The 26,073-nt window shown below is 37.0% G+C and overlaps 1 protein-coding gene across 1 annotated transcript in view; it reads right to left on the reverse strand.

Moving 5' to 3' along the window:
* Positions 1–26,073, reverse strand: part of NFASC (neurofascin) — a 278,247-nt gene that overhangs the window by 9,188 nt on the left and 242,986 nt on the right. Inside the window, exons 24-30 of the mRNA XM_053706693.1 lie at positions 18,541–18,714; positions 15,351–15,365; positions 7,325–7,504; positions 6,136–6,252; positions 4,024–4,176; positions 2,538–2,669; positions 2,256–2,325 (exon numbers count right to left, since the gene is read on the reverse strand). Of these exons, the coding sequence (XP_053562668.1) occupies positions 2,256–2,325; positions 2,538–2,669; positions 4,024–4,176; positions 6,136–6,252; positions 7,325–7,504; positions 15,351–15,365; positions 18,541–18,714 (841 nt within the window). The remainder of the gene's footprint in view (positions 1–2,255; positions 2,326–2,537; positions 2,670–4,023; positions 4,177–6,135; positions 6,253–7,324; positions 7,505–15,350; positions 15,366–18,540; positions 18,715–26,073) is intronic.

Genomic DNA, 26,073 nt, shown 5'->3' on the forward strand with positions numbered 1-26,073 from the left:
GAAGGGCACTTACGGGTCTTTATATCATCCAAAATTTATCTTTATTCAATGTATCACATTATGTAAAAGTCGACGTTGCCGCTACTTTAGTGAGCCTTTTTCAAGACAATCTTATTAATCTCCGAGTGCAGCGTCTCACGCGGCCATTCCTGACACTGACTCAAAGATCAATAAGATTGTCTTGAAAAAGGCTCACTAAAGTAGTCAAAACGTTAACTTTTACATGATGTGATACATTGAATAAAGATACAGTTTGGATGATATAAAGACCTGTGAGTGCCCTCCTTTGTGCCTGCTGTTTATATATATATATATATATATATATATATATATATATGCATGCTCTAACTGTGCTGCTTTATAAGAAGAGAACATGCTTGCATAGTCACTTTTCATGTATGTATTAACAATTTGATCCCACCTGAGAGAGATTAGAGGGATTAATCATTTTATAATTGTCAATTGGTTAATTTTACTTTCAGTGATTTACAGGTATCTGATAAATCTGTCAAGTTAAGTTATTATTTCAAATCCTAATAAAGTTAATAGTTTAATCATATGAATCATAAAATATCTGGAAGATTAAAAGAGTCTTCCTACCTTCCAAAAAACCTTCATGAAGCAGGCGGACAAATAAGATTGAGGTATGTAACAGAAAGAGAAAAAGAGAAAACGAATATGGAACAGAATTTGGACAAGCAGATGAGGACGTATGGATGATGGGAGAAAGAAGCAAAATGGAGTAAGATGGATATGTGCATTTTATAGGACTACAAATATTTATCGCTAGCTTGCAGCAAGCACTGCAATTATTTAAAAGATTTCTTTCAATTCAGATTAAAAGAAGTAGTGGAAAATGTTTGATTTCTAACATACATTGCAACGTTTCTCAATGTAAAAGTATAGACAATGTGTAACCAGTAAATAAAGTGTAGCATTGTACCATCCACGACCCTAGACGCCACATATAGACAGTAAACATCTGTGGACAGGGGGCCTGCACTGCCCACACTTTAGGGAGATGAGACAAAAAGCACAGAGGGTGACACGTATGCAGTGACGTGCCTCACCTGTGCTCCTTCCTTGGTAGCAAGAGGAAGACAAAGGCACAGATGTTACATGCACAGGCCGGCATGAGAATCAGAGAGCTGCTGGGGACAGTCCTGTGTGTGATTCTGGAACCCTGTGTGTGGCATTCTGAATAGGTGGGACATTGAAATACTCAGTACCACAGTCACATGGCCAGGATTCTAACATTGCTGTATCTGAATTAGAAGGACTTTGAGTATTTTACATTGTTAGTGTACTACTGTGTTGCAAGAAATCCCTATACTATTCACTAGTCTACACAATGGACAACTATACCTTTTCCATTATAGTCATATGTTTACTTAAGTGTGTACAGTAATTCAAAATGCATTCTAGTCACCATTGCTGAACTTAAGTACACTAGTGTATCATTATTTAAAGGGACATTAAACACTTTGAGATGGTAATATAAAATGATAAATTGTATATAATAAAACAACTCTGCAATATACTTTCATTATTTATTTTGTCCTCTTTGCCTGTAATTCTATTCTGAAATTGTGAGCTTTTCAGTTCCTGTTAGAAAATGAAGTGCAGAACACTGTTAAATCCAGCACAACCATTGGCTGCACACTCTAATGACCTATGTATAACTGTCCCTAATTGGCCACAGCAGAGAAGGTAACACAAGTTACAACATGGCAGCTTCCAGTGTTTTATAGACACTAAAACGTTACACTTATTTTGTCACTTTTTAAACTACTAATGAAACTTTAAACAATACATCTACATGTTAGTGATGGACTAATCTTTTCTTTGAATGCATCATTCTATCTAGCATGTATTTAGTGTTTAATGTCCCTTTAACTCTGGCTGCTAGAGAGCCCTGCAAATTCAGGCAGTCAATGGGCGGAATATAATCAGCTAATCTTAAACTATCCCTTAAGCTTCTCATTTCTGATTAACAAACTTCTACAATTTGTTTGCAGAGCAAAATTAAATTCAGACTGGAGAAGTGTGACAGTGTTTAAAGAAAAATGATAGAGCCTTTGACACACGAGTCAACATTGCAGAACCCATCTGTATATCATATGAATGACCGCATTCTAATGTAATTTAGTCATTGTGGTTTTATTAATTTGTTCTGGTGATGCATATGGCAGTATGTGGGCTGTAGATTTAATCATTGTACTATTTTTTCTATTCTCCTAACCCCTGTTACTCACCTGTAGTCAAATGATCCATCCTCTTCCTTCTGATCTTCAGTACCCAATGCTACCTCTTTTTTCTCTCGCACTAAAAAGAACAGAAAAACTTAAGTAACCAATTAATGCATCCTCCAATGTATTTATATCTTCATGAGAGTTTTCTCATCTTCTCTGTGCTCTTCATATATATATATAAAAACCTGACAATACCCATCAGCATGACTTTCTATATGTTTAACTTCACACCGAAACACCTTCCACCTTGAACTTCAGCCCATGGCATGGTTATTTAGCCCTCACCTGGGTATTTTCCTCCTCGACTTCGCTTGATGAAACACACAATTAACAGGATAAGGACCAGCAGAGCGATCGCACACATGAGCCCAATGAACCAGCCTCGGGTAGCGATATCTACCTGACTCTTGGTGTAAGCTGCCAGGGGCAAAGAAACAGTTAAAGAATTAAAAAACAAACAAGATATGGAGAGAGCTGGAGACCAGACACAATAAAGTACACATGGAAGCAAGGAATATTAATACTTATAATTAATCTAAACACGGAATGGGATGAAGAACATCTGAATATCACAAAGGTGGAATGTACAACGCTGAAAAAAAAAAGCGGTAACAGGGGTATCTTTTTATTTTAAGCAAAACTGCCAAGCTAGAATATGGCATGTTCACAACACTGAAATTCACACACTACATACACCCATATACATAAATTACACAATGATATACAAGTGAAGAGATCAGAGTGTAAGAATGGAAAAAAAGCAATGAGATTTTACACAACAAAATATTGTGCTTCTAATCTTAATATCTCCTTAGCATAAGGAAACCAAAAAAGCTGGGACAAACCTAAAGTGATACTAGTGCCTAGGACCAATCGTCATAGCACTTGAATAAGAGTTTAGTCATCAATGTATCTTTGTGTATTTGAGGTTTCATCTCAGTAAATGTGAAGAACATCCAAATGTATCTTACAATACAAAGCATCGGCTTAGGTAGAACTCCAGCATTTCCTTCATTTCTCATAAAGAATAGAACTTTCTCATTACAAATAATACAGTTACATTGCTGTTCCCTTATGGAAAAGTTGAAATGTATAAGCCATTTTCATAATAGTTATAGCTGTGTGCAAAAACCTTTACTGGAAACCAAGATTTTTTTTAATCTTTCCCTTTGTAGAAAGGGAATATTTTAACCTAGAATAAATGTTGCTCTGGAAACACATTGTCAAGTGCTCCTGAAATCTTTTATTTTCTTAAATTTTAGTTTTTTTTTTACTTTCCGATTGTATTAGTAGAGTTATTGACCAGCTAATGCGGATAGTAAATTAACTCTGCATTAAAATCAATCTTAACTACAGAAATCTTTCATGTACAGACCAATAACAAATATACTGTACAATCTAGGCTAACATATATGAATTGCATGGATAAGTTAAGCATTAGAAGTTTTTAGCGAACATGTTTAAACAAAACAAAAAAGGTCTGAATGTGGTATAAAGCTCTTCTAACTAATAGCTTATTAATAATCAGGGGTAACTTTTATTCATTTACAATCTGATCTTTATGGTGTAATTATTGTATAATGAATAATTCCCAGATGCTATTTTTAAGAGAAAGTAATTATTAGCAACCATGTAATGGTTAATTTATTAAACTTACTGATGATATTGGTATGATACTCTCATTTAATAAATGTGGTGCTGTTTCCTTACCATGATTTGTTGGCAAAATATGGCATCCCCCATTGCCACTAAAGCCACTGTACCCCCTCACCTGAGCTGGTCTCGAACGTCACATATGGACTTGTGACTGAGTGGTATTCCCGGGAATAAACCCGCACTTTGTAGCTCATCCCGGGCACCAGGTCAGACAGCTGGATGGAGGGAGGGGGAGTCTTAAGTTGGATTTGTTTCACCGTATTGTTACCTGACAGGAAAGAGCTGAAGGTGAACGCCAGGTGACGTAGATTTAGAGGGATAGAGCAGACAGTGAGGCCACAGCCAGAGTCACATGCAAATGAACCGCATAATCATGACCCTACAAAGGCAATGGAACCCAAACAGACTTCTATATAAGCAGCATGATATTTAAATACAACATAATATGAACTTATCTTATATGTGCCATCTGTAAATATAATCTTAGCCTACATATTCATCACACAGAACTTGTAATCCAACTTTAAAAACATAAAACTTGTTTCTTTCTGCCCTTTAGCTGTATTCTAGCCTATTATTCAGATGGAAATGTCTTAACCTACCGCACATAAACTTAGAAGACTTAAGGCACTATACATAATGCACAATCATAACTACATGCACCATGATTTACAGCTTAATTAAAATATCAAAAACCTCTATCTATAAAGTATACTTTTTGAGTGTGTATGCCCTTAACACTATTTGCACCACTGTATACCATACCAATATCTTAATTACAATATGCTATAAAGAAGAACAAGTGTAACCTTAAATGTTAATTGCAGGTCATTAAATGAATTTGGACCAATTTCACTGAAATTTCACTCCTAACTCGATAAACCTAGGTCAACATCAAAGTCATTTTCATGAATTAATTTATCAGTTTACTGTTACTTAGGCAGTTTAAGTATCTATTGAGATAAATTACTTTATTCTGTGCAATATACAAGCAATGCCCCTGTCTTCTTTCTATTGAACAACCTCCACTCTAAATCTAAACCACCCATAACCCCAATTTATCTCTGTAGCTTCTAAAATGGATGTTGTGGGTGTGGCTAAAGCGCATGCAGCCAAGCCCCCCCCCCCCCCTCTGTACCCTCCATGCCCACAGTCTCTGGCCACCAAAAAAATCTACAGACCAAACCAACTGGTGGAAATGTGGGGGTGGAGCAGGAATTGCAAGCAATGCATGTACTAAGCAACATAAACACTCATAAATGTACAAACAGTATTAAAACAGCACTCATATGACATTGTAAAACCATATATAGATAAATTGCAATTAATAAAACAGAACACAGTTTTTATATATTTTGGATTTGCTTATTATGTGTATTATTAATTTGTTTAATTGTCTGGAAATATTTTGGCACTGGAACTCACTAAAGATTTTAAGTACTTCCCACACAATAAAAAAGATGCCTTTGCTTACGGAAATTATTTGTGTTCAGTGTGGTAGCATTGAAATCATTAAAGTATTTTAAGTACGTTTTCAGTATTTTTACCAAAAATATGCTCCTTAAAAGGCATAGTTAAAATAAAAATAGAATAAAATGATTATTTTAAAATTAAAAGATGTTCAATGTTTTATTAATCACATTTTATTTACACAATGTCATTGACCAATGGTCCAGTGAATCTTTATGTTGATAGCTTTTATAAGGGCACTACAGGAGTTGGATTACAATGTAGAAAGAGCTAAGTATACAAAGTTATTAAAACAGCTGCGATAAACCCTTTTTCCCTTGCGCGTGTCTGTTAATGCACAACTCATAATCTGGCCCTAAGTGAATTCAAACAATGTATACAGTATATGCTCCTCCACAATAAAGGCATTTCCCATAACAATCTGAATAAAAAAATCAGCTAAGAGCTGTGTGTTATATTATGAGTTATCCCTGTAAGTTGTTCAGGTCCAGACTGACCATAGGGCATAAAGGGCACATGCCAGGTGGGCCAGGATCCTGTGTGGGCCTTGCTGCTATAAATCACCACTCTTAACATGGGTAACAATAGGAAAACTGTTATAATCTGCTATAATTGAAACAACTCCTGTAGTGCCTTATTGTGTTTGAGTTTGCACAAGGTGTAGCAGAGCACAGAGTAGAGTGGCAGCTGGCAGCAGGATGTGGGTCTGGTCACAGCAGAGGCTACAATCAGCCCCACATGCAGAAGTGATGCTTACTGTCAGTATACTCAACCACAAACTCAGATCCCAGATCTAAGTTATGCATCCAGCTGATATTTGCCCAGTAACTGTTTGGCAGAGCAGTGATGTTCCAAACAGCGCGTCCTGGTGTAGCTGGCAAGGGGAGTTATAAAACATGTTAAAGTCAGTACCTTATCATTTCTTGCAAACAATGGAGAACTGCTTGTAATGAAGGTCTAGCAATTATGCACCTGGAACTGTGACAAAATGACTGAAATCTTAAAGAACTAATTATAAGGAAGCTGATGAATGTTTATGTAATAACATGTCACACCCCACCAAAGAAACTCTAACCTAAACATAAGTAGCGATAATATGAAAATCCCAGGTAAGAGTTCAGTAATGTATGTGTTTTGTGCCATGAGATATCACACTTGATGATGTCTCATTACTTTCTCACATAATTAACACTGTTATAGATTATAGTCTTGCCCCCCATGACAAGTTGCAACTCTAAGAGGAAGGACCCCCCATTTAAGAACATATCACCCTCAAACCACCATAGTGCAAGCTTCCCTGAATTTTTTAAGGCAGTTCCTTTATTACACATCTGTTGTTCTACTCATGACAAACAGAATATTAAAGCAGAGAAAGGGGCAGTTAAAGAAATGCAAGGATTGATTTCAGAGAATGAGGTCCACCACCAGTACCGTTGTGCACCCTTGATACTAAGCTTTGTAGGCACCTTTGTTAGCACTTCCACATTATATGGTCTAAAACCACCACTCCCCATGACATTATACCATAGGTCACAACAGTTCTCTGAGTAAAAACAATGCATAAGATATTTTTTAGAATAGCCTTACACAATACATTACTCTGCACTATCAATGTAATTACTTGAGGGTGATGGACACTGTTTACATTGCCTGACAAAGCCTTACAGTAAGTTACATTGTTTTGTCCACCACTACCAATGATGGTTTCCACTCTAAATTGAGGCTTAGGCAATGTGTTATACTTAGGGGCACCGCCTTATAATGAAAAGCCTATCTCTGTAAGTTATTCTGCATTCTACTGGGTGGCATGACCAGCTTATGAGTCACATTGTGATACTGTATGCCAAAAAATTATACTGTCTGACACTGACAATGTGACTCAATCCCTGTAATCCACTTCTACAGGTCAAATTAATAAATATATCATGCTCTTAAGTTCTCAGTACCTATCTCACGCATTCTAGTGACAGGTACCACCATCTTGTCAGTACCAGTAGTAATGAGGACTGTTGTTGTGACGACTGTAGTAGTAGTAGGGGCAGTGCTGGGGACACCAGTGGTAGTTGGGGGGATAGTCAGGATCTCTGTGGGAGCTTCTGTCACAGGAGCCGGCGATGTAGGAGGAACTGAGAAAAAGGCCAGAAAACAAACTGAAAACAGAGCAAGGGTGAAGAAGGGGATGCTGGGTATTAGAGGGACACAAGCCTTCACAGATCCCCGGATACATTGAGCAGATATTGGCGTTTACCTGTAATCCTTCTTACATCTGTGTTTCAGACGTTTATATGTATGTATATTTATTGTTTTTAGTAAATGCAAACCTGTATGTGTTCATAAATATTCTACTAAGAATGAAATAGAATATCATTAGTTCTTGATTATGTACACAAGCTGCTTATACATCAGGTGCACAGCTAATGCTGCAAACACTGTAAGTAATAACGTAATAACAGGACATGAAAAATGGTACCCAACACCCATACAGATCCATCCTCATTCCCAGACCTGCTGTTCACTGACGCAGTGTTTACTCACCCCTTCTGTGTAAGAAGCTCACACATTAAAAAAAAAACCTTGTTAGCAGAACAGTAATAAAGCAATCCCACAAGCAGCACAATGACAATGGCCAGTTTGTCGCAGTGTCCCATGCATACATGCACAAGCAAAAGGAAGGGATTGAGAAAGCACACATCTAATTGTCCGAACTGCCATCACATATGCAAGTATGTAGAGCATTTAGAACAATGAATACAAACTGAAGAGCCCAAGCACATCTTCCATAAGCTCAGATTCACTGTGATGTCAGAACTAGTCTAAGAAAACATTATAAATATTAATAGGGCTGGAAATTTCCATTAGAAAATACTGATGATAGATGATTAAGGAGTATATATATATAATATATAATATAAGATGAAATATATTACATTTCATCTTTTATTCTTTTCACGCAATTTTAATTTTCAACAATAAATGTTAATTATAAAGTTCTCTATTTACAACACTATGGGAAGGCAGGGTTCCTAGCTAGGGAACCTGTCCGCCTGTGTTCAAGGTGAGCATTTATAATTACACAAGCAAATGCTTGTGCAGATCCACCTCCTGCCATCATGCAACCAATTGTATAAAAGCAAAGCCTGAAAAAAAATGTTTAAATGAAAACAAATGATAAGTAAAAGCTTTTTAAATTTAAATTAAGAGAGGTATAGTAGTGTGCTAGGGTAAATTCTATCAAACTACTCACTAGGAGAAACAATCCTTCTATTGTTTCTAAAGGTGTAGATAGAGAAATAGGAAATAAGTGAGAGCGCTAAAGAAGCTGAAGATAGAAACATTAAAGGGAAAGTCAATACCAAAATTTTTGTTGTTTAAAAAGAAAAATAATCCCTTTATTACCTATTCCCCAGTTTTGCATAACCAACACAGTTATAATAATACACTTTTTACCTCTGTAATTACCTTGTATCTAAGCTTCTGTTGACTGCCCCCTTATTTCAATTCTTTTGACAGACTTGCATTTTAGCCAATCAGTGCTCACTCCTAGATCACTTCACGTGCATGAGCTCAATGTTATCTATATGTAACACATGAACTAATGCCCTCTAGTGGTCAAAATGCATTCAGATTAGAGGCAGTCTTCAAGGTCTAAGAAGTGTGCATATGAACCTCCTAGGTTTAGCTTTCAACTAAGAATACCAAGAGAATAAAGCAAAATTGGAGATAAAAGTAAATTGGGAAGTTGTTTAAAATTACATGCCCTATTTAAATCATGAAATTTTTTTTGGACTTGACTGTCCCTTTAAATTTATTAAAACAATTAGCTGGAAATAGATGTTAAATATAAAATAGGGACGTCTCCCTTCAAATAAAAAACTAAAAAACTATCGGCTAGATTACAAGTTTTGCGGTAAGAGGGGTGCGGTGTTAACTTGCACATTATTGTCACTGTTCACTTCCCTACAGCTCTTGTATTACAGGTTTTCATAAACCCGGCGTTATTAGGCAAGAAGTGAGTGTAGAGCAAAATTGTGCTCCATAACGCACTCCAATACCAGCGCTGCTGAAAGCCGCGGTGAGCTGGTTTTACGTGCTTGTGCACGATTTCCCCCATAGACATCAATGGGGTGAGCCGACTGAAAAAAAGCCTAACACCTGCAAAAAAGCAGCGTAAAGCTCCGTAACGCAGCCCCATTGATTCCTATGGGGAAACAAAATTTATGTTTACACCTAACACCCTAACATGAACTCGGAGTCTAAACACCCCTAATCTTACACTTATTAACCCCTAATATGCCGCCCCCGACATCGCCGACACCTACATTACATTTATTAACCCCTAATCTGCCGCTCCCAACATTGCTGACACCTACATTATACTTATTAACCCCTAATCTGCTGCCCCCAACATCGCCGACACCTACATTTACTTATTAACCCCTAATCTCCCGCCCCCAATGTCGCCGCAACCTATCTACACTTATTAACCCCTAATCTGTTGCCCCCAATGTCGCCGCCACTATAATAAACATATTAACCCCTAAACCGCCGTAATCCCGCATCACAAACACTAGTTAAATATTATTAATCCCTAATCTGCCGTCCCTAACATCGCCGCCACCTACCTACATTTATTAACCCCTAGTCTGCAGCCCCAACGTTGCCGACACTATACTACATGTATTAACCCCTAAACCTAAGTCTAACCCTAACACCCCTAACTTAAATATAATTAAAATAAATCTAAATAAAAATTCCTATCATTAACTAAATAATTCCTATTTAAAACAAAATACTTACCTATAAAATAAACCCTAAGCTAGCTACAATATAACTAATAGTTACATTGTAGCTAGCTTAGGGTTTATTTTTATTTTACAGGCAAGTTTGTATTTATTTTAACTAGGTAGAAAAGCTACTAAATAGTTATTAACTATTTACTAACTACCTAGCTAAAATAAATACAAATGTACCTGTAAAATAAAACCTAACCTGTCTTACACTAACACCTAAACTTACACTACAATTAAATAAATTACCTAAATTAAATACAATTACCTAAATTACAAAAAACTAAACACTACATTACACATTAAAATAAAAAAAGAAATGATCAGATATTTAAACTAATTACACCTAATCTAATAGCCCTATCAAAATAAAAAGAGCCCCCCCCCAAAATAAAAAAACACCTAGCCTAAACTAAACTACCAATAGCCCTTAAAAGGGCCTTTTGCGGGGCATTGCCCCAAATAAATCAGCTCTTTTACCTGTAAAAAAAATACAAACAACCCCCCAACAGTAAAACCCACCACCCACACAACCAACCCCCCAATAACAACCTAACTGAAAAAACCTAAGCTCCCCATTGCCCTGAAAAGGGCATTTGGATGGGCATTGCCCTTAAAATGGCATTTAGCTCTTTTTCAACTGCCCAAACTGGCTGCATGTGTTCCATGGTTTGCAAGTTGGCTATCATTAATCTAAAGCTTTCTGTTATGGCGAGACTAAGAAGTTTCATAATTACAGGGAGGTCCAGCAAAAAAATAAAAAAATAGAAAGGCAAATTGTAGTTTTATAGCTATTAATCTCCTTATGCAGGCTTCTAGATGTGAAGGATAAACACCGACATTACAATAAAATGCTAAAAAAAAAGTCCCCAAAGATTTTACATGATTTCTCTCCATGATGGTGAGTTGTTGATAATCACAACAGGGTGAAGCAGGCAACCAGACATGAATGCCCTACTGACGACACTGATACGTAAGTCTAGGGTTGCCATATTGCTAGTTCAGAGGGGGACTGCTTGGTATTTCAGGGCTGGGTTGTCTTTTTTTAAGTAAAACTAAACAGTATAAAAGCATTTCTCTACTATAGCGCCTCTGTCCATTTAATTGTTACTCACTTCTTTCTTTTGTTGCACATTGACATTACTATAAGAATTTTTGTATTAAGCACCTACATGTTTCACAGTGGACAGGAAGTAAAATAAAGACTTAAAAGGAGCTTTTACTTTTTTGCCCATTTAAAAAAATAAAGTTTACTTTTAATTTTTACTATTTTGTATCTCTATTATTCAAGGGGAGATCAGGAGTTAAATATGGACACATTTTTATTTGACAGCAATATAGCAGTATTCGCTGACAGAAAGGATCATGAATTTCTTATATTGAAAAGGGAAAGGGTAAAAGCTGAAATGGAACAGATTAGAGCCAAATTATTTTAAAAAAACAGAGGGGTATCTTAAGATCCTTCAGAGCAATACTACAGATATACAAAAAATGACATAATATATTTTAACTCCTTGCCTTCCAGGATGAATACAGAACAGAATGGCCCAGAATGCTCATTTCTCGAGTATTTAGTTTTGTAAACCTAGGACACATAATTGCTATGAAATCCATGTCTGTTTTAGTTGGTGTGGCTACTTGGGAAGAGGGCATTCTGGACCATTCAGTTCTGTATACATCGTAGTTGGAAAGGGGATAATAAAAATATATTATTTCAAGTTTTTCATCTCTAAAACATTATTCTCACTGTTTTTGTAACAGTATAGTTATTTTATGTTTTATTGAGCCCTAAAGCTATGGACACATTATAAAAATGTAATTTTGTGCATTAATAAATTGCTTCATCCTGAACATTGGTGAGCACTTCCATTATATTTTAGAAAATGGGACAGGAAGTTAGCAACATGTGTTTCATGACTATAAATGATGCACAACCTGAGTTTAATAAGCAGAAGTGTAACATTGATGCTTACAGATAGGGTACCTATGTATATTTACACCCAGGAGAACCCCCAGATATGTGAGATCAGATGTCAATGGCTTCATAATGAAACTGGCATATTTAATAGTGCGTTTGGTGACAGTTTAAGTACATTATACGTTTTTGATGCAAATGGAGCAACATTAAAAATATTGCCAGCCAGGTGGCATTATGAAGTAGCTGGCTATGATTATGAAGCAGCCAGGTGTGGGCAGTGTAATACTTTGTAATAATATAACATTTTCTGTTATTTCTAAATGTTACATATGCTATCCAAAACACAAATTAATTGTATAATTTACCATAAATTGATTGAATTATATAATTTAATTTTAGCTTTATATTGGTTTATATTTTAGCCAGGTAATAAGCCCATTAAATATGTCCTGGGGAGATATACAGGCAATTAAAAGCAGCAAATACTTATATAATCCATGCCTTACTTAAAGGGATAATAAACACCAACAATTGTATTGTTTAAAAAGGATAGATAATCCCTTTATTTACCATTCCCCAGTTTTCCATAACCAACACTGTTATAGAAATATACTTTTTACTTCTGTAATTACCTTGTATCTACGCTTCTGCAGGCTGCCTCCTTATCTCAGATCTTTTGACAGACTTGCATTTCAGGCAATTAGTGCTGACACTTAAATAACTTAACGTGCGTGAGCACAGTGTTATCTATATGGCACACATGAACTAACGCCCTCTAGCTGTGAAATGCATTCAAATTAGAGGCGGCCTTCAAGGGCTTAACAATTAGCTTATGAGCCTACCTAGGTTTAGCTTTCAACTAAGAATAAAAAGAGAACAAAGCAAATTTGATGATAAAGTAAATTAGAATTTTGTTTAAAATTACATGCCCTATTTGAATCATTACATTTTCATTTGGACTTTACTATCCCTTTAAATGCACAAGCAGAAGTTTATAAGCAAAAAAAAAGTATATTACTATTGGAAACTATATTTTCTGCTGCTGCACTAGATGTAAGCAAGTGGACTCTGGACACCGCATGCAGCTTAACCCTTTAAGGACACAGCTTTCAGTTTGCTCAATTGTTTTATGATGGAAAAATGTCGTCATATGTCCTTAAGAGGTTAAACACAAAGCAAAGCAGAACACAGAAGCAGCTCAGTTGACATTTTCTGTACAGAAAACAAAATTGTATTAAATAATTTAGCATCAAAATGACAAAAATTTTTGGGAAAATGTAACTATAAAATCCTTGATTTAGAATACCTTTCTTGAATGTGTTTGTTACCACAGTGTTAACATTCTTCTCACAAAGAGAACAAAATGTTTGCTAGATTCTGCTGAAAGTACCATTATTACTATAAGAGTTCATGAATTGTGAAATTACGCATATATTCCGATCCATGAAAACGTACAATTTTATTCTTAAACAAAACATTGATTCTTCTAATGGATTGGAACAGCTTAGAAAAATAAGCAAAAAAATATCACAATAGTTCAGCTTGTGTACAATGTTTTTCCCATGGCAATACAAACGGTTTTAAAATAGGGACCTACTTGTTAGACACATTCTGAGATGATACATATTCAGAGTTGCTCTCCCATAATACCCTGTGCTACTCCAGACAAGTATGCAGCTAGTAATTAAAGCATATGCATGTATGCCTTCTCTGCCTTCTCTGCCTGCCTGCTCTAATGAAATACAAAATTGTATTTTGACCCTGGAATGTCCCTCTAAATATTAACATACTGCGATTTAAAATGTATACATTTTCCAATGTACTTCCAGGTATATTCTCCACTCACAGGGGCCCGTGTTTCTGGCGAGCCTTCAGGATCGCCAGAAACACCAGACCGCTGCTCAATAACCTGTCCGCCTGCTCTGAGGAGTTGGACAGACATCGCAGGAAATCAACCCGATTGAATACGATCGGGTTGATTGACACCACCTGCTAGCGGCCACGAATCTGCAGGGGGCGGTGTTGCACCAGCAGTTCACAAGAGCTGCTGGAGCAATGCTGAATGCGGAGAGCATATTGCTCTCCCCATTCAGCGATGTCTGTCGGACATGATCCGCTGATCAGATCATGTCCGACAGATGGTTGATAAATCGGCCCCACAGTCTTTTATTTAACAAGATTTGTAAATGTTTTTTGTACATTGAAGCAATAATATTTATATTTTAATCTGTGTGACTCCTGTTTTTTCTATCTGCATAGCTACACACAATACACTTAGACTGTTCAATGCACGTGGCTGTGGGTAGAGGGATGAGAGTAAACAGAACTATTCTTTAATTTAAAGCTATTGTGAAGAAAATGGGTGTTGGCATATAAGCCTAAACCACTTTACATTTACAGTTTATTTTTAACTCTGTGTGTGTCCATATACATATTATAATTCTAGATAATTATTGATAACAGTACAAGTAATCCATATATAATACCCAATTATTTTCTTTCATTATTCAGATAGGGTTATGCAATTTGAAACAGCTTTTCAATTTACAGCTCTTATCTAATTTGCACAAAAGCAACAATGCACTACTGTGTGCTGGCTGCTGATAGGAGGCTGACAATATATGTCTCTTGTCATCCGCACACCTGATGTGTTCAGCTAATTCCCAGTAGTGCATTGCTGCTCCTTCAACAAAGGATTCCAAAAGAATGACATCTGCTTCATCCTATTGGTAATCTTTGCTGAATACAGTACTGGGAGCTAACTGAACACATTGGGTGAGCCAATTAAAGAGGCATATATGTGCAGCCACCAATAAACAGCTAGCTCCCAGTAGTGCATTGTTCCTGAGCCTAGATATGCTCTTCCACAAAGGATACCAAGAGAATGAAACAAATGTGATAATAGAAGTAAATTCAAAAGTTGTTTAAAATTATATACTCTATCTGAATCACACAAGAAAAAGTTGGGGTGTCATGTTCCTTTAATCCATTCTGTTAGCAAAACATTATTTTACTCGTTGTTCAAGGTATTTGAGAATATTTTGTATGAACATTCTACTAGTGATGTTTATTCGTGAAAGAAGTCAATACATTGACAGCCCTTTTCAAAACATCTACTGACAATTACATTAAAACTTTACAATTCAATTTGAACAGGAGGAAGGTTTCTGCAACTGCTAAAAAAAAAGAACATGCAAGGGTGTTAAAAAGGGTTAACCCTTCACATGCATTTTACATTCATGTTACCTTCCTGCGTCAGTACTGTACCTGAAGTGGGAGGAACTGCAGACCTCACAGGAGAGAAAGGCAGGAGGGAAAAGCAAGGGAGAAAAGGAGAAGAGAAAGAGAGGGAGACACGTGAACACGAGACAAGTTGACAAACACCAAAAATGAATACAGTTCCCCAGCACAGTTCTTGTTAAAGGGGTTTCTGGGCCGGGGGAGTTCTGAATACTTCCATTCCACAGTGACATCCTAAAAATTATTTTTCCTAAAGAATTAATTTCCAAATTTAATTCTCCATCAAAAGTTTAATTCTGCAAAAGCAAAAATAAATAAATATATGTTATTTAGTATTCTGCCTGCTTTTCCTGTAATTTAACTTGAAAATTGTGTGTTTTTTCCACTGTCCCCAAAAAGTATTGTCTATCTCCTGCAGGATTCCAGAGCTTTGAACTAGGGATTGGTGAATTTTTTGCAACATTTGAAAAATGAAACAAGTTTTAACACATTCGATCTTCGTTTTGAATTTCGGATGTTTGTTCAACATTTTAACAGTTGTTTAATGTAATAGTATTTCTAAAGCTTTCTTTAAATGTAATATTCGCTTAGAATTTTTCTAATAATTAGATTTGAATTATGCAACATTCTAATTCGAAAAATTCTAATCAATATTTTTATAATTGTATTTCTAATGCTGTATTTAAATGCAATATTAGAATTATGCAATATTTTAAATAGAAACTTTAAAATTGATATATATGTATCAATTTACTAAATTCCCTACCACATGAAGTATTGAACTTCTGAATAGTATTTGTTCAAATCGAATGTTACATTTCAAATTTGGAATGTGGATATTCAGTCTAATTAAATAATAATAAACAAAATAACATTTGATTTCCGAATTTTAATGGCTTTTCCTTATTATCAACATTCGATTGTCCAAAACGAATGTCCATAGGACTATTCGTTTTACCAAATGAATTACACTTTCAACACATTCACCCATCTCTACAACATTCAGCAAATTGATTGCTTGATCGGTGTATAAACATATTTATATATGAGACAGGGGGAGATAAAATTAGACAGAGGTTGGTATTTCTTCTAAGTTTGAAGGACTCTGTGCTAAAAGGGAATTTGTTTTTAGTTTTATAATGTCTGATCAAGTTCAGAGATGATAGCACATCTGGTTAAAGAGTAAATTAAAGGGACACTGAACTCAAATTTTCTCTTTCATGATTTAGATAGAGCATGCAATTTTAAGCAACTTTGTAATCTACTCCTATTATCAATTTTTTTTCATTCTCTTGGTATCTTTATTTGAAAATCAAGAATGTAAGTTTAGATGCCGGCAAATTTTTAGTGAACAACCTGGGTTGATCTTGCTGATTGGTGGATAAATTGTCCAGCGTACTGCACCAAAAATTGTCTGGCTCCTTAGCTTAGATGCCGCCTTTTTCGAATAAAGATAGCAAGAGAACAAACAAAAATAGATAATAGGAGTAAATTAGAAAGTTGCTTAAAGTTACATGCTCTATCTGAATCAAGAAAAAAATTGGGTTCTGTTTCCTTTTAAGCAAATATCTAATAACGATAGCTTTGCCAGCAAACGTGCCTTATATAGATACCACAATAAAATTGTTCTGAGGGTGCATATTTTTGGTGCATTTTATGACAGAAGGACACAAACAAGACACATTGGATAGAAGAAAGGAAATGCTGGAAAAGTGATAGAAACACTTAGCAATAATACACTTATAAAGACTCTATAACATGTTTAAGTCTTTGCTCAGAATGCAATTTAGCAATAATTTGTATAACTTTATATTATCAATAAGCATTAACTTTATTTATAACACTTCAACAAATTCCATAGCACCACACAAGCATTATCATAAGTATATAAGAAATGTTGAAAAAGAATACATATCCTACACTAGCAGCTGATTGGTGCCTGCACCCATTTGTCTCTTGTGATTGGCTAACTAGTTGTGTTCAACTAGCTGCCAGTAGTGCAATGCTACTCCTTCAAAGGATAACAAGAGAATGAAGCAAATGTGAATATAGAAGTAAATTGGAAAGCTGTTTAATCTGTGATCTTCTATCCGAATCATGAAAGAAAATGTTGGGGTTTCCTATCCCCTTAAAATACATCACTCTATCTAGCATTTATATAAAGTTTAATGTCAATTTAAACACTAGAACTTTCAGTATATTTGTGTAATTTTTCTTTTTTTGATTACATACCAAAAAGAGGACTGTATGGTCTGTTTCAGCCTTTTGTTTATCTTGCACTCACAAGAGCGCGCTTCCATGGGCTCCTATGAGAGCCTGGTTCTGATGGAACTTCAGTGCAGCGAAGGGGGGTAAGTAGGGCAGCGTTTGCAGCAATATTAAATATATATGTATATGACTATATACATATATATGTATGTGTTAATATGTGTATATATCCATATTCACACAAAAATATATATGTATAGAAGCATATACGTATATATTTACTGGGAACACACAGTTCTCATAGACCACAATGTTAAGGCACTTTTCAGTGCCATTTTTTTTCTAACACCCCACTCCCACCAACTTTACCCCCAAGTGTCTAGTGCAGTAATTTTATTAAAAAATAAAGATGCTCTTATCTTTACATTACATTACACAGTATTTTGGGGCCATTTTGGAGCAGATTTATAATATTAATCAGAGAGATCTCTGGTTAATTTTATAAGCGCTAATTGCTGCCGCAAGCTCACAATAGCAATAACTAGTCACTTGTAAGAGCTGGTTAAATATTACGCGCCACGAAAAAGGCAAATTTGAAAGTTTGCAGACGCACGAAAATGTAGCGTTCCCCTTGTAATCTAACTCTTAAATTGAGAGTAACTTGCAAGTTTAAGATTGTGTAAGTACATCACCTACAGTATTTTGGAAAGCCAGGCATAGGCAAAATACAGTTTGGACGCATTTGTTCATATTTACTATACTGAATAACTAACAAGTTTAATAGAAATACACAAATGAATACAAATGAATGGTGACTTTGCATTGTGGAATAATTTTTATTGGTTCTAACGTACATTGCAATTATAATCATATATAACTTTTAAAGTGGAAAATTGTTTCCCTTAGATAGAAAATAATAGCCAGTATTACCATTGGGACAAAGTGTATGGAGTTCAGCATTATCTTATAACTGTATATATAGTTTTATATATCATATGACATCTCTTACCTTCATCCTGAATAACAGGAGACTCATCCGTGATGACTTCCCCAGCACCAACGTGTGTCCTTGCATTCAGATTAAAGCGATACCTAGAGAATGGGTCTTTTCTTTGCAGGGTATACTTGGTCTGGTTGGCAGATAAATGTTCTACAACAGCCTTAGCAAACCTCGATCCATTAACTACAAGAGAACAACAGAAAGTTCACCACTAAAGTGATCATTAAAAAAAAAAAGAAAGAAAAGATATGATCTCTTGGATACTTCCTTATAAATTCTAAAATAAAAGTTGTGACATACAATGGTGGCAAAGACAGATTTCAGAAAATTTAAGGCCCTTCCTAAATAGTTTCATAATTGTTTATTAAAAGGCGTAGCAGAAAAACTAAAAACCTCCTGCCGTTTTTAGAATGTTCTCCACTTCCCCATCCAACCTACACTGCTCTCTATCAACAGCCCTTGAAAGTACATCTATATCTGTGCCACCTATATTCATAAAGAATGAATATATATGAATATATATATTTTATATATATATATATATATTATCATTATTATTTATTATTATACTTTATTTATGAAACGCCAACATATTCTGCAGCGCTGTCCATGGGCACAATTCCCTTAAATAAAACAATGATCTAAAACTTGTAAGAGACCGGACAAAATTTGACAAACACATACAGGAGGAATTGAAGGCCCTATTCCTGTGGGAACTTACAATTTAGAAAGGTAGGAGGTTGGGAAACAGGAGGCGAGGACTGCAAAAGTGCGAAAGAACTTAATACATAGTTAGATGAGGGAATATTAGGTAAGTGGAAGTAATTTATTACTGAGTTGGGTGGTAGGCTTCTCTGAACAAAAAGTTTTCAGGGAGCATTTAACCCCTTAACGACCAGCACCGTACCCTGTACGACGCTGGTCATTATGCCCTTAAGGACCAGCGGCGTACCCTGTACGTTGCTGCAGTCCTCGGCTTCTCTCTGCCGTGATCTAGCTCAAAATTATTGCTTACCTTATAATTTTCTTTTCTTCTGATGGGAAGAGTCCACAGCTGCATTCATTACTTTTGGGAATTCAGAACCTGGCCACCAGGAGGAGGCAAAGACACCCCAGCCTAAGGCTTAAATACCTCCCCCACTTCCCTCATCCCCCAGTCATACTGCCAAGTGAACAAGGAACAGTAGGAGAAATATCAGGGTGAAAAAGGTGCCAGAAGAAGAAACTAAATTACAGCCAACTCATCGATAAACGCGGGCGGGGAGCTGTGGACTCTTCCCGCCAGAAGAAAAGAAAATGATCAGGTAAGCATAATTTAAGTTTTTCTTCTTAAACGGGAAGAGTCCACAGCTGCATTCATTACTTTTGGGAAAACAATACCCAAGCTATAGAGGACACTGAATGCAAACAAAGGAGGGGTACAAAAGGCGGCTGCTTCGAAGGGCACCACAGCCTGCAATTACCCATAAAAAAACTGAAAAAAATAACTGCCCATCAGTTAAACAACCGGCATGCCGTGCTGGAGACCACTCAAAATCCTTAGATTCCACTGAGCACAATGCCTCAGAGGAGCCAAGCCCCGCAAGACTCCCAAATTGCACGAACTTAACTTAAGGAAGGGCACCTCCATCTACCCCCAAAGGGGAGAACGGAGTACCCAAAAGAAGATCCAAAGGACCATTGGAATAGGATAAGAAACCCCAAGACAAGCGAAACAAACATGAATACAGGACAACCACCAAGGGAAAAGAACTCTCTATGAAGTCCATCTCCCAAGAGACACTCCCAACCTATGAGAGAGCGATCGCGAGGAAGAAAAAAAATCCAACCTCAGATCCTGACACAACACCATATAACTTATGGCGCTTCAAGGAAGCCACTAGCTCCCCACTGAACCCTAGTCTAGCTGATACAACCGCTAAAACTAGCCACATATAGGTAGGAAAACCAAATCAGGATCAAAGGAAACCTGGAGCGCACCGACAGGATAGAAACTAACTGTCCCAAAGGAAAAAGAGGCTCTTTGTGAAACCCAGAACACAACTGACAGAACTCGCAAGTTCCAGCTCCAGGACATATGGGACTCCATCCCACAGAGAGTGCAGAAATATCGACGGAAAACTCCCGCCAGGAAATCCGGCACCCAGAGACATCCAACACCAGCAGTAATGCAACCAGTGGATGAAGAAACACCCTTGAAACCCACCCCCCCAGGGAGGATAACAGGGTCAAGAGCAAGTACACGGTCAGACCCAAGAGAGCAGACAGATCTCCTACCTCTCCTCCAAGGAACGGACCCAACCCAAAAAGGGGCTGGTAACGTACGCCTCAAGAGAGAGCGGAGGTCCTAAGAGGAAACTAACCCATTGGAGAACCACTCTGACCAATTACTAGCAACTGCCACGATATAAGGCTTGCGAGCACACATGCCAAATGCAAGTAGCTGCAGCTGCTTTCAAACTGTAAACCTTCTGCTTACTAGACAGCAAAAGCTAACCATCAGACTACTACAGCTAGCTCTATGTGTTCTGGTTCCTCTAAGAAGGAACACTCCCAAAAAGTTAGATAGGACACAGACTAGTACCAGAGTCAGCCCCCCTGACATCCCACATGCAAGGAGGGAAGAAAAGAATCCTCGAACGAGACGATAAGGACCCACAGGGTCTCCATGGAAACTGTATATTTCCAAATCCTCCCCAAAAGGACAAAAGCCAAGGGGACCACTTCCCCTGTCGTAGGCAAGGAGAAGAGACCAAAAAGAATGGTAAAACTCTAAAACTTGAGTAATATCCAATGGTCAATACTACAGGCTCAGTTGCGACAACCAACCTCAAGTCCACCTTAAATGCAAAAGTTGCCCCTGGCGACAACCGCAGATCCACCTGAAAGTTAGCAAACTAACCTTCAGGCCAATACCAAATCTACCATGAGAGATAAAAAACAACCCTCCTAAGGAAAAAGTGGACGTTCTAAACCCTAAAGTTTGATACTGAACCGCCCAGGACCGAGTACAACGACCCGGACCCCAAAATCTCAGAAAAGAGACATTGCCCTAGGCCAGACCCCTCATGAGGAACCACCAAGTTGCCTCATATGGCATTCTAAGTAGTGTATTCCACACCCCAATGGCTTTGAACATTGGACACTCGCAAGAGACTCAGACCAATATCATAGAAAACATCTAGACAGGCCTCAGAGATGGCAAGTCACACCTATAGGTAGAACAGAACCCTGGACCCTCCACTTGCAACCCCAAAAACCCAGAGCTCCTAGAGGTTCTAGAGCAACACACCAAGTCCAAGGACCCCGGGATTTACCAGGGACAGGGCTTCATATAATGGAGACATACCACAATAGCAGGATTCAACACGCAACCTTAACCATCAGCCAGATTACGAGTTTTGCGTTATGAGTGGCTCGCTAATAACTTGCAAGTTATTTCCACCACTCACCTTCAATAGCGCTGCTATTACAGGTTTGCAAAAACCTGACGTTTGCGGGCCGTATGGCAGCGTTGACCTCAATACCGCACACAAATACCAGCGCTGCTTTGAGCTGCTTTGACGTACTCTTGCATGATTTCCCCATAGACATAAATGGGGAGACCCAGATAAAAAAAAGTCTAACACCTGCAATCTCGGAGCATAAAGCTCTGTAATGCAGACCCATTGATGTCTATGGGAAAAAATTTTATGTAACATAAACCCCGAGTCTAAACACCCCTAGTCTGCTGCCCCTGACATCACCTACACCTACATTACACTAATTAACCCCTAATCTCCCACCCCCGATATCGCCGCCACCTATATAAATTTATTAACCCCTAATCTGCTGCCCTGAAAAGGGCTTTGAATGGGCATTGCCCTTAAAAGCTCTTTTACATTGCCCAAAACCCTGAGCTAAAAATAAAACCCACCCAATAAACCCTTAAAAAAACCTAACACTAACCACCGACGATCCACTTACAGTTTTGGAAGACTGGACATCCATCTTGATCCAGCCGGCGAAGTCCTCATTCAAGCGGCAAGAAGTCCTCAACGAAGCCGGGAGAAGTCTTCATCCAAGTGGCAAGAAGTCATCATCCATGCGGGGAGAAGTCTTCATCCAGATGGCATCTTCTATCTTCATCCTTCCGGCGTGGAGCGGGTCCATCTTCAAGACATCCGGCGCAGAGCATCCTCTTCATAGGTCCCAGACGTACACTGAAGGTTCCCTTTAAGGGACGTCATCCAAGATGGCGTCCCTTGAATTCTGATTGGCTGATAGAATTCTATCAGCCAATAGAAATTAAAGGGTAAAAAACCCATTGGCTGATGCAATCAGCCAATAGGATTGAGCTTCAATTCTATTGGCTGACCCAATCAGCCAATGGGATTGAGCTTGAATTCTATTGGCTGTTCCAATCAGCGAATAGATTGAAAGCTCAATCCTATTGGCTGATTGGATCAGCCAATATGATTTTTTACCCTTTAATTCATATTGGCTGATAGAATTCTATCAGCCAATCGGAATTCAAGGGATGCTATCTTGGATGACGTCCCTTAAAGGGAACTTTCAGTGTACAGCTGGGACCGTATGAAGAGGATGCTCTGCGCCGGATGTCTTGAAGATGGGCCTGCTCCGCGCAGGAAGGATGAAGATAGAAGATGCCGTCTGGATGAAGACTTCTCTCTGCATGGATGATGACTTCTTGCCACTTGGATGAAGACTTTTCCCGGCTTCATTGAGGACTTCTTGCCACTTGGATGAGGACTTCGCCGGCTGGATGAGTATGGATGTCCAGTCTTCAAAAACTGTAAGTGGATCTTCAGGGGTTAGTGTTAGGTTTTTTTTTAAGGGTTTATTGTGTGGGTTTTATTTTTAGCTTAGGGTTTTGGGCAATGTAAAAGAGTTAAATGCCCATTTAAGGGCAATGCCCATCTAAATGCCCTTTTCAGGGCAAAGGGGAGCTTAGGTTTATTAAGATAGGATTTTATTTGAGGGGTTGGTTGTGTGGGTGGTGGGTTTTACTGTTGGGGGGTTGTTTGTATTTTTTTTTACAGGTAAAAGAGCTGATTTCTTTGGGGCAATGCCCCGCAAAAGGCCCTTTTAAGTGCCATTGGCAGTTTAGTTTAGGCTATGGGTTTATTATTTTTGGGGGGGCTTTTTTATTTTGGTTGGGGATATTAGATTAGGAGTAATTCGTTTTTATTTTTGATAATTTCTTTTTTTATTTTGTGTAATTTAGTGTTTATTATTTTTTGTAATTTAGATAATTGTATTTGATTAATTTAATTTATTTAATTTTATTGTAATGTTAGGTGTTAGTGTAACTCAGGTTAGGTTTTATTTTACAGGTAAATTTGTATTTATTTTAACTAGGTAGCTAGTAAATAGTTAATAACTATTTACTAACTAGTCTACCTAGTTAAAATAAATACAATCTTAGCTGTGATATAAAAATAAAACCTAACGGCTAGATTACGAGTTTTGCCGTATGAGTGAAAAAGCAGCGTTAAGCCTCATAACGCTGCTTTTTCACTACCGCTGGTATTACGAGACTTGCAGGTTTAGGGGCACCGCACACTTTTTTGGCCGTATCACAAATTAACTTACGCGATTTGCGTAAAGTCCTTTTTCAATGGGACTTCCTTTGCGCCGGTATTACGAGTCTGCTTGGGAGGCCAAAACGTGAGCGGTACACCCTATACCGCCAAGATCAATACCTTAAACTGAAAGTCAGTAGTTATGAGTTTTACGTTACAAAGCTGTAGCATAAAACTCATAACTAAAGTGCTAAAAAGTACACTAACACCCTTAAACTACCTATTAACCCCTAAACCGAGGCCCTCCCACATCGCAAATAATAAAATTATTAACCCCTAATCTGCCGCTCCGGACATTGCCGCCACTATAATAAACATATTAACCCCTAAACAGCCGCACTCCCGCATCGCAAACACTAGTTAAATATTATTAACCCCTAATCTGCCACCCCTAACATCGCCGCCACCTACCTACATTTATTAACCCCTAATCTGTCGTCCACAACGTCGCTAAACTAAATTTATTAACCCCTAAACCTAGGTCTAACCCTAACACCCCCTAACTTAAATATAATTAAAATAAATCAAAATAAAAATTACTATCAATAACTAAATAATTACTATTTAAAACTAAATACTTACCTGTGAAATAAACCCTAAGCTAGCTACAATATAACTAATAGTTACATTGTATCTATTTTAGGGTTTATTTTTATTTTACAGGTAAGTTTGTATTTATTTTAACTAGGTAGAATAGTTACTAAATAGTTATTAACTATTTACTAACTACCTAGCTAAAATAAATACAAATTTACCTGTAAAATAAAAACTTACCTGACTTACACTAACACCTAACCTTACACTACAATTAAATAAATGACCTAAATTAAATACAATTACCTAAATAACTAAACAAAAAACACTAAATTACACAAAATAAAAAAGGAATTATTAGATATTTAAACTAATTACACCTAATCTAATAGCCCTATCAAAATAAAAAAGCCCCCCTTCCCAAAATAATAAAACCCCTAGCAATGTAAAAGAGCTAAATGCCCTTTTAAGGGCAATGCCCATCCAAATGCCCTTTTCATGGCAATGGGGAGCTTAGGTTTATTTAGATAGGATTTTATTTGGGGGTTTGGTTGTGTGGGTGGTGGGTTTTACTGTTGGGGGGTTGTTTGCATATTTTTTTTTACATGTAAAAGAGCTGATTTCTTTGGGGCAATGCCCCACAAAAGGCCCTTTTTAAGGGCTATTGGTAGTTTAGTTTAGTCTAGGGGTTTTATTTTTATTTTGGGGGGGCTTTTTTATTTTGATAGGGCTATTAGATTGGGTGCAATTAGTTTAAATATCTGATAATTTCTTTTTTATTTTGTGTAATTTAGTGTGTTTTTTTTGTAAATTAGGTAATTGTATATAATTTAGGTAATTTATTTAATTGTAGTGTAAGGTTAGGTGTTATGTTTTATTTTACAGGTAAATTTGTATTTATTTTAGCTAAGTAGTTAGTAAATAGTTAAAAACTATTTAGTAACTATTCTACCTAGTTAAAAAAAATACAAACTTGCCTGTAAAATAAAAATAAACCCTAATCTAGCTACAATGTAACTATTAGTTATATTGTAGCTATCTTAGTAGCTTAGGGTTTATTTGACAGGTAAGTATTTAGGTTTAAATAGGATTTATTTAGGTAATGATAGTAGGTTTTATTTAGATTTTTTTTAATTATATGTAAGTTATGGATGTTAGGGTTAGACTTAGGTTTAGGGGTTAATAAATTTAGTATAGTGGCAGCGACGTTGGGGGCGGCAGATTAGGGATTAATAATATTTAACTAGTGTTTGTGATGCGGGAGTACGGTGGTTTAGGGGTTAATATGTTAATTATAGTGGCGACGATGTCCGGAGCGGCAGATTAGGGGTTAATAAGTGTAAGATTAGGGGTGTTTGGACTCGGGGTTCATGTTAGGGTGTTAGGTGTAAACATAAATTTTGTTTCCCCATAGGAATAATTG

The sequence above is a fragment of the Bombina bombina genome, chromosome 3, assembly GCF_027579735.1.
Source record: "Bombina bombina isolate aBomBom1 chromosome 3, aBomBom1.pri, whole genome shotgun sequence".
Lineage (NCBI taxonomy): Eukaryota > Metazoa > Chordata > Amphibia > Anura > Bombinatoridae > Bombina > Bombina bombina.